Genomic DNA, 9,692 nt, shown 5'->3' on the forward strand with positions numbered 1-9,692 from the left:
ATGCTTTATTCAACACAATGCCTGCTTGTATAAGTCAACAGTATTGCTTTTGAAGCACCTATCCCTGTTAAGCTCATTTTTCCCTTTTGGAGGAATAAAACTAATCAGTTGTTGAATATCCAAAGAGCTCGTTTCATTAAAAATTCCGAAATAATTTCCTAACTATAAATTAAATACTTCCTAATTAATTTTTTACACTTCTTTTTTTTGTGTAACATGATCAAACATTTTTTGTTCTTTTGATATTCATATTCATACTGTACATAACAGCAGCATTTACTGTAGCAGTACAGTATATTCATATTAATATCTAAACTGATTCTTATTTGAGTCCAGAGTTAGTTAAATCCCTTCACTGGAAGTTACTGCACTGCAAATATGCTCAAAACAAATATAACAAAAAAAAAACAAATACAATTCAATATCTATTAAAATGTAAATTTGATAGTGTTGATAGGTGAAATGATAGGTAGTCTGGACTGAGCAGTACTGTGTTCGAATATACAGTAATGATTTTCTTAATGGTTATACTACTGTATTTAAGCAATTTGAGTAGGCAGCAGGTGAAGGTTCATTCCCTGCTGAAAGGTCGAGAAAAGAAAAGACATTTTGGCTGTGGAGCTTCTTCAGGTGTGAAGGAGAGAGAGAAAGTGAGAAAGAAACGAGGCAAAGGAGAAAGGGTAGGGAGTAAGTGGGGAACGGGTGTTTAAACAGCAGAAGAGGTGGAGAAAGCCAAAATCTGCAAACGAATGGAAAGGATTTAAAAGGAGATTAGTGTGTCATTGAGTGGACGAGGAAGATGCTACCCATCTTCAAGAATGGAAAAAAACCCTGTGACAGGACGCAGCGAGATAAGAGAGATCAATGGGGAATATCCTTCGATCCTCACCGCTCTGACATGTTGCCTGAAACAGTCTGCTGGTCTTCTTCCTGTCTCACTAATGTAAGTAGCTGGGCGTTTTCTGCATGAGATGCAATGAATATGGTAATCTCCTGCATATTTAGGCCATATAGCACTGAGTTCACTACAATTTAGAGACATTAATTCCACACATAACAGCTACATGAACTATGTGCTGTTCATAGGTGATTTATTTATTTACATAGAAAACTATTCAGTCTGGTAAATGCTGCAAAATATAAAATTGAACATAGAATAAGAATAAAATGCAAATGGGAATTAGTTAACAGGCAGCTGCATTTCACATTATTAAACTGAGCAACATTTGATAGTTTGACTCATCTCCCCTTGGACAGGACTCTAGTTCATCACAGGGACTAGCCAACAAATACCCATACTGTACAAATATGGAGACAACATGCAAACTCCATACAAACAGGCTACCATTCAATTCTGGACCCAGAGATGTGAGAGAGCAGTGCTGACCATTGTACTGATCCTGAATATTGTAGTTTTAAACATAATAATGTAAATAAATGTAAAGAAGCACGAAGGAAGTCAACAATCAAAATAACCACCCATAAAATAATTTGTAGTTGTTCCAGCTCCAGGTCTTTTGAAATTTTAAAATGTTCATGTGAACTTGTAGGACAGGAGATTGAGTATTGTAGATACTTCAGTCTTAATAAAATGCTAGATAAGTGAGGCAGTGTGTTTTGCTCAGTTTTTATAAGATTTTAATTGATAGTAAACTGTAACTCTGGTACCCAATTCTCATGCCTTATTACGTCCAGTCAACATTTAACAGATAGCAGAAATACTAATAATACTGTGCGAAAAGGTTACTGAGTTACAGCACATCCTAATAATGTGTGTGGAAGGAAATGTGGACTTATCTTTTTACTATATTTTATATGTATTTACTTATGATTTACTATTTAGAAAGTAGATCTCCAAATCTGTATAATCAGATAAATCATACCAATTCTATTGTTTACGTTCAGAAATCTAAGGTCATATTATTACATAATACCTCATGCATTTTTTCAGATGTCTTATTTTAAGCATATGGAAAAAAGACAGGGAAAGAATGATGTAACAGTCTACATTAGTGTTAGTAAATAAAACAAAAAAACAAAAATGTGTGGAATAATACAGGAAATATATATTTATAAATGGAATTGAAAATACAGTCAGGATTTGTGAAAAATAATTAGAATTTGTAATGAACCAAAAGATGGATCATATGTACTTCAATACAAACAAGAAAAAAATGTCTCTGTTAAAAAATCTAAACTACTTGAACTGTCCCTGGAGACAGTACTGTGGGGGCTGAACTGTTTAACAGCTGCCTTGTTCCAATGTCTTGTTGAAAAGAAAACTGAAGTATTTTTAATTGCTTGAGACCCTTCACCTTGGGAATATCTGGAACTATGGCACAACCCCAGAAGAAAGAGAACATTAAAACTTCCTTAGTTAAAGTACAGTAGTTTTGTTTCAATATTGTGTGCGGAACTTATCTAATATGAAACTATCAAAATAGCAAAGGTTTTCAGACGGTGGCCCATTTTTTTAAATGATTTATTAAAATAAATCAACAGCTCTTAAAACAGTTGCGTTTGGGGCTGACTATGATATTGCAAGGATTTTTCTATGGCAGTCTGAAATGGGGAAGGGTAGGTTTTATTAACATGATATTTTGAAAAGTGATTTCCAGCCAGTGAAGTTTAGAATTCTCTGAATATCTAATACCAATGACTGGATTTGGGCAAACAAAATGCTATACTGTAGATTGTTAACCAAGTGCATTTTGATCAATCAAAGTTTACTTTGTTTCACTCAGGACTCAACAAACTGAGCACGTCTAACAACACCTTACAGTATATTAACTCAGGGGTCTGCAGCCCTGGTACTGGAGAACCACAGTACTGCTCATTTAAAGGTTCATAAACAGAGTCATGTAAAGCACCTACTGTAATTAGGTACTGTAACTGATCAATTTCATTCAAAGCTTGACTGGAATAAAAACCAGAAGATACTGCAGCTCTCTATCACCAGAGTTGGAGACCCCTACACTAACTGAAGCACAACGACACCCTTACCCTGACGTATCCACCAAATATCCGCCAATCTAAATTTATCCAGCATCACACAGAGAAACATTTTAGCTTTGGGTTTGCTTGTAGGCAACCTGCATATTACTGTAAATGCAGAAAATTGACATTGTGTAATTACTGTACATTCAATCAAAATTACAGATGCAGTCGTAACTTTGAGTGCTTCATAAAGTGCTGACAGGACTTCATTTTGCTAGGAAAAGAAAACAGCCAACAAAAACACAAAACAGGAAAGTTATAGCAGAAGTAATTTGTTAAATTACACACAGCATATATCATATCTGCATACCCTCCAGATAGAAAATAAATGATAAAGGTATAATGTGTGTACAAGCAGGGTGATATCTCCCCTAGTCAACCCCTTACACTACACACAAATCTCACTCCCCAATGCAACATAGAATGCATATAATTATATACAGTACATTATATTTAAGTAGAATTATATAGATTTTCAGTACTCAAACATGTAATACTACTGTACATTGGAGTAAAACAAAAAAGCTTTTTTTACAATAAAATTATTGTTAAAACATTGCTACAATTTTAGTCACTTTAAAAAAGTCCAGCTGTTGCTCCATCTCATAACTTCTTTGAAGAAGACAATCCTAGATTCTAATCTTCAGATTTATTGTTAATGACGAAGACGTTCCACAGTGCATAAACTTTAATGTCTTACAAGAAACTTCAAAGTAAGTGCTCCAGAAAGTAATAATTAAAGATTAACCGTTAGTGCTATTGTTCAGCCAGATAAAAGTCTGCAAATATAAACTCGAACATCACAAGGAAACAGTGAAGATTCTCTATGCCGTAGCCCCACACAGTCTGGATACAGGGGGAACATCTTTCGAGTCCGAGTCCGGTCTCCCCGAGACCACAAATGGCCACGTCTGTTAAAAGAAACACAAATCATTGTGAATGATATGACCCTGTTCGTGTATTGCACTTTTGTATTTTTTTTTAATAGATGTGGAATAACTTTCTAAACAAAGCGCACTTTTAAAAGTGCAACTATGCATTACCAGCTTAACATCATAATACTGTATGACGGAGAATAAAGACAATCACAACATTAAATTAACTAAAGTTTAATAATAATAATAATAATAATAAAAGGAGCATCTTACCAAGCTTACAGGATGCACGAAGCTGTTCTCATACCTGTCTTCTTGCAGGAGCTGTCTGAGATGTGCGATGTAGCTTGAGGCCAGTCGAAGCGTGTCCAGTTTAGAGAGTTTTGTGTCTGGTGGTACCCAGGGCAGACTGGTTTTCAACCGTGAAAAGGCTTTGCTGAGCACCCGCATCCTCGCTCTCTCCCTCGCATTGGCTGCGTTTCTCTGAGACTGCTTACAATCCTTGTGGCTTTTGGAAATCTGGCTTTTACTGGGTCCCAGTCTGCCCCGTTTTTTCTTCATGGCGCTGTTGCCGCAGTCTGTACCGGACTCGTTTTCCGAATTTTCTGCGGAATTGTACAAAACTTTAGCAGACCCATCCCGTCCGGAGCTCCTGTAGTGAAGATCCAATCCATGAATAACCAACTCTTGAATGTCCTCAGTATCACTGACTGAGCCAGTAGACATTGCACTAGCTCTGTGGTGGTCAAATGCCGGAGAGAAATGATCTCACTCTTTTAAGTATATACTGTATGCTTGAAACAGACCATAGATGAAGGAACCTTTCCTTGGAAGACCTCTTTCTGAACTTTGATAACTACACTTATCTGGTTTTGACAGCACCATTTATTTTAATTCCACAGACCGAACCATTAAGATCAAGCGCAAGTACAGTAGTTCAAAATAACTTTTTTTAAAACGCCGAATCTTCCTGAAATAATTTAACATGCCTATATAATATTGTATATTACCCTTTGTACGTTTTCGATATTCAAATACAATATTCAAAACATGAATATTTAAAACACATCATCATTTTAGTTTCTGTTTCATTATGGTATATTCCAAGGCATACAGTACCTTCAACTTGGGAACCCACTCCAAACTTAACTATTTCGATACTGGGAACTCAGTTTCTCATTCAGTGAAAGTCACTCTGCGGTGTCTGTTGGCTTGAAACTCCCACCGCCTTAATATAAACCTCATAAATTATAAGGTAGTTATAATTGTGTTTGCATAATGGTATAGCTTCTTCTGCAACCTTTATTGATAGCTTTAGGTTGAGGTAATAGTGCTGTTTTCCCTCTACAGTATAACAAAAAACTAAGGCGAATGTGGAAAGAGTTAATAAACTATTATGTCAATGCGCTACAGCAAAAAGTATAATGACGTTATGTATTTCTGTATATGCGCTATTTCACAAAATGAACTACTGCCGTTACTTCTAACAGCAACTTTTATAATGGTTTAGCATGTGGATGAAGTAGACAACACCATGAAAGCCCTGTAGATTTATGATTTTTTTACATGTACAGTAAACTGAAATTGTCCGCCCTTTATCTGTTGTTATATACAGTATATTACAATGTTTCAACTTTTTATTGGAAAAAAATAAGTAGAGTTTGCCTTTTAGTTTTAACTATGATATTTTAAGCATTTGTAGACCAGTGGCTCACAAGACGTTTGAACGTCACATGAGATGGGGTTATAGTGTGTTCAATTCAGGGACGCGTCCAATAGAGATCAAATCCTGTTGTGATCAAGTACTCGGAAATCAAGCACGCAAACGCGTGTAAAAAAAACACGTGCAGACTACAGTGCGTCTGTAAAACACCTGCCGGATCGCTGTTACCGACAGGTTGTACCACAGTTTACGTTATAAAACGCGCTACTGTACAGTATCTCAACTCGTTACACTTGTGCTTAACGGTGAGGATCTCAGATTGTTGCCGACAGCCTTAATTAAGGGAATTACTTTTGAACAGCGGCTGCTTTCATCGGACTTGCAGTTCTGTGTCGTTTTATCTCCGGTCTGGCCTCAAGGCGATTCACGGCTAATCTTCGGAAATGTCTTTTTTTTTTTTTTAGAAAAAGGCACAGATTATTAAACAACGATTACGATTGAGGACTGTACATGCGGACGTCACGCTGGCGCAGTAGTCAACACCGCTACAGGGAACTGGGTTCAATTCCGGACATTCTGAAATGCCGTCTGTGTGGTGCTTGTATTTTTTCTTCAGGTGTTGTGGTTTTCTCCCATAATCCAAAGATGTCCATCTGCTTTCTTCCTCCTTCATCTCATGCAGGGTCGCAGGGGAGCTGGAGCCTAACCTACTGTAGCAGGCAAAGGCCGCAAGGCAGGACACGCCCTGGACAGGAAACCAGTCCATAACAGGGCACCCACAGACACAGCTGCACTAGGGCCAATGTCCACAAAGCCAATTAACCTGCTAGTATTCCTTTGGACTATGGGAGGAAGCTGAAGCACAAGGAAGCAATGCAGGTGACTACAGAACACCCAAACTCAGAGAAGATTTGAACCCAGGGTCCCAATGCTAACCACTGCATCACCTAGTATGCTGCCCCCATCCAAAGACATACAGTAGAGTACTAGTACTGTAGGTTAATTAGCTTCTGGGAAAACTGGCTCTGGTGTGAGTGTGTGTGTCTGTAGCTGTGTGTGCCCTGCAAGTATTCCACCTTCATCCGTTGCTTGCCAGGGTAGACCCTGACTCCCTCGCTCCTCTGACTTGGATGAAGGGGTTAGGAAGTGGATGGACTGCCTGCATGGATACTGTACATATAATAAAACAGATTTTTGGGACACAAAACTTCCATGTACTGTATTTCATGTCGGGTAACTGAGCACACCTGTCACAATCCCGAGGGAATTGTATTAGAATCGTGCGTGCCATGACTTCTCTGTGATATCCTCCCCATACACTTTTTGAAAACACTCTGTTAGGGAAAAGGCTCTTCTGGAGCGTGCACAGACAGATGGCCCCAACCACAATCAAACCCAAGTTGTGAGGCAACAGTGCTAAATGTAGTTATTAATGCTTAATTAACATGTTATTTATCAATCACTATTGTGAAGGAGGCGTTACTTTCCCAGAGCTACTGTACAATTTAGAGAAGAGATACATGACATTGTTTTTTTATTAGCAATTTGAAAAAGCAAGCAAGTTTGAATTCAGGATTCCAAGGGATATTCAAACACAACTGGAACTTGAAATTACAGTGAAGAACAGGTGGCCTACAGTAGTCTTTCAGAAAAGACAATGAGTGAGCAAGCAAGTTTGAATTCAGGATTCCAAGGGATATTCAAACACAACTGGAACTTGAAATTACAGTGAAGAACAGGTGGCCTACAGTAGTCTTTCAGAAAAGACAATGAGTGAGTCCTAGTATGAGGATCAACAATGTGACCTGACATTGCAGCCCCACCTGGATGATGTGACAGCAGCCTTAGTGCACCAGTACGCTCCCCACACACCAGCTCTCAGTGGGGAGGAGAACAGGGTGAAGAAGTCAGTTTAGAGATGGGGATAATCAGGAGGCCATGACTGATAAAGGCCAAGTGGGATTTTAGCCATGACAATGGGGTAACACCCTTAGTTTAGAGAGTCAGGCCTTCAGTTTTATGTCTTATCTAAAGGAATCTTTACAGTATAGTATCCCCATCACTATACTGGGGCATTAGGACCCACACAGATCACAAGGTAAGCACCCCCTAGTGGCCCCACTAACACCTCATCCTGTAGCAACCTTAGCTTTCCCAGGAGTCTCCCATCCAGGTACTGGCCAGGCTCACACCTGCTGAGATTTTCAGGTGCAAACATATAAATATATAGAAAATTTATGTCTGTTATATACGGTGCTTATAAAGCAATAATTTTTTAACAGGCTAAACACATTTGTTTTCACTTAAAAGTGGGAAAAATATAATATGTACTACTACTACTACTACTCATAAGAATAAATAATAGTACCACTCCACTGGCCATTTACCTCAGGTTATATTTTCTGTGTTCCTTTGTAAGTGTTAAGAACATATGAACATTAGAAGTGCTGCAAACTAGGCCTGTGTTGTTTGTTTCGTAGTTTAGTTTTTAAGTGAATCTCAAATATAATTTAACTATTTCTTATAACAGTCCTGTGTTTTGACCTCAGCCATCTAGATGAGAAGCTTTTTTTAGAGAACCACAGCTAGAGAACACAAGAAGTGTAAAATAGTGTTTCCTGTTCTGTCCTCTAAAAAATCCCTGTAAGTTAATAATTTTAACCATTTGTCTTTCTTCTTTATTGTTGTACTCTCTTGTATTCTCTTGGTCGCCTTTGTTCTAGATTGAAGAGATTTGGTTCCTGTCTGCATAACACAATCCTCTGTTAATTATTAGCCATATATTCAAACAGCCAATCCAGAAGGAAAACTGCTTTGACCTGTGCTAAAATGTAAATGAACTCATACCGTACATTTAAGTTTTATATTTTTTAATGTACTGTAAGCTGTGGAAAAACAGTCGGTGAATGTCAATTATTTACCAATACCCAAATCAAACTGATCATTTTAATTACATTAAGATCCCCTACGAGTTCTTGAAAGCACAGAGAAACGTTTTTGAATTTTGAGGCTGATAAAAAAAGCACTGCACAAGGAGAAAGCAGCAATGATCTAATTATAGCTGCTTTATAAGTCATTATGAGAGAGCATTAAGAGACAACATTCCCATGCCTAAATGCATGAGTGGGTTTCAATGTTTAGAAGTCCAAATCCACCTCCTCCTCCAAAAACATTTCCCCAAGGATGGGAGTCATTATTAATTGTTCAGGCTCATTACTTCCTTGGGATCACTAATGTGGCCTGCATTGCTCAGGTATCCCTCATTTTCACCACCCATCCCTGTGGAATAGCCCAGCAAACTCTTTTTAATACCTCCTGGCGCCAGAAGAAAGTTCTCATGTAATAGATACCCTGTGGTGCTAAAGCTGTGATTCTGCTTACTTTGTCAATCACCCACTTGGGCTAGAGTGCACTTTAGCCTTTAAAAATGTTTAATCGGATGGATTAGTTGGGAAAAAATCAGCTCATTTTGATGCATAATTGGTTTGTTGATTGCAATTTTCCATATGCACATGGCCTTGTGTGCCTTGATCCTAAAAAGTATGTAACATCTGATAATGTTGAGGTCCCACAACTAACAGGCAGCAACCGGAAATTCTTTTAAGTGCACTGCTTGTTCTGATTTCCTTTATCTTAGGACCAAGTTGAGAAGCTCTATGAAAGACTGAGGTGAAAACCGCAACTAAGGGTTAATTGTGTTTTCTGCACAGTCTTTACAACTTCAAAAGTACCCTGTGGTACTCAGACATTGAAGGAAAATGCCTGTTAAATATTAGGAAGAGCAAGGATAGTTTACCAACATTGAAGAGGGACAAAAAAGACAAATTCTTCTACATTCCTAGTTATTGACATGCATTTCTATCAATTTGAATGTTTTTTTTTTCACCTACACATGCTATGTTAAAAGGAAATGTTTGGGAAGAATCTGGTTTATTAAAAATCGTGTGACTATAAACTTAAAAATTTAGAGGTGTGTCTTCATTTTTACTTTCACTTTTTTAGCATTAGTTTCTTATTTTAAAGAGAAAAGAAATGAAAGGGTAATTTTATAGCAGCAACAAATCGCATCTTTGATTCCAATGTTTTTCACAGCTGTCCATAGTGGTTTGGGGCCATTCAGCCAGCAACAGTTGATGCAACTGTGCATGAGTACAAAT

At 37.8% G+C, this 9,692-nt stretch overlaps 1 protein-coding gene across 1 annotated transcript; it reads right to left on the reverse strand.

The window, feature by feature from the left end:
- Positions 1–1,962: 1,962 nt before the first annotated feature.
- On the reverse strand, positions 1,963–4,709 carry LOC102687160 (musculin). Its single transcript, XM_006633888.3, has 2 exons — positions 4,146–4,709; positions 1,963–3,908 (listed from the first exon to the last, which is right to left on the reverse strand). Exons 1-2 carry the CDS (start codon positions 4,596–4,598, stop codon positions 3,822–3,824), a joined length of 540 nt encoding a protein of 179 aa, XP_006633951.1. The 5' UTR covers positions 4,599–4,709; the 3' UTR covers positions 1,963–3,821.
- Positions 4,710–9,692: the final 4,983 nt, after the last annotated feature.

The sequence above is a fragment of the Lepisosteus oculatus genome, chromosome 6 (assembly GCF_040954835.1).
Source record: "Lepisosteus oculatus isolate fLepOcu1 chromosome 6, fLepOcu1.hap2, whole genome shotgun sequence".
Classification (NCBI taxonomy): domain Eukaryota; kingdom Metazoa; phylum Chordata; class Actinopteri; order Semionotiformes; family Lepisosteidae; genus Lepisosteus; species Lepisosteus oculatus.

Excerpts from the sequence above, each read along its gene's own strand:
- LOC102687160 (XM_006633888.3), bottom strand. The coding sequence starts at position 4,598 with ATGTCTACTGGCTCAGTCAGTGATACTGAGGACATTCAAGAGTTGGTT. Across the intron at positions 3,909-4,145 it reads TCGTGCATCCTGTAAGCTTG|ACGTGGCCATTTGTGGTCTC; the intron begins GTAAGATGCTCC and ends TTCTTTTAACAG.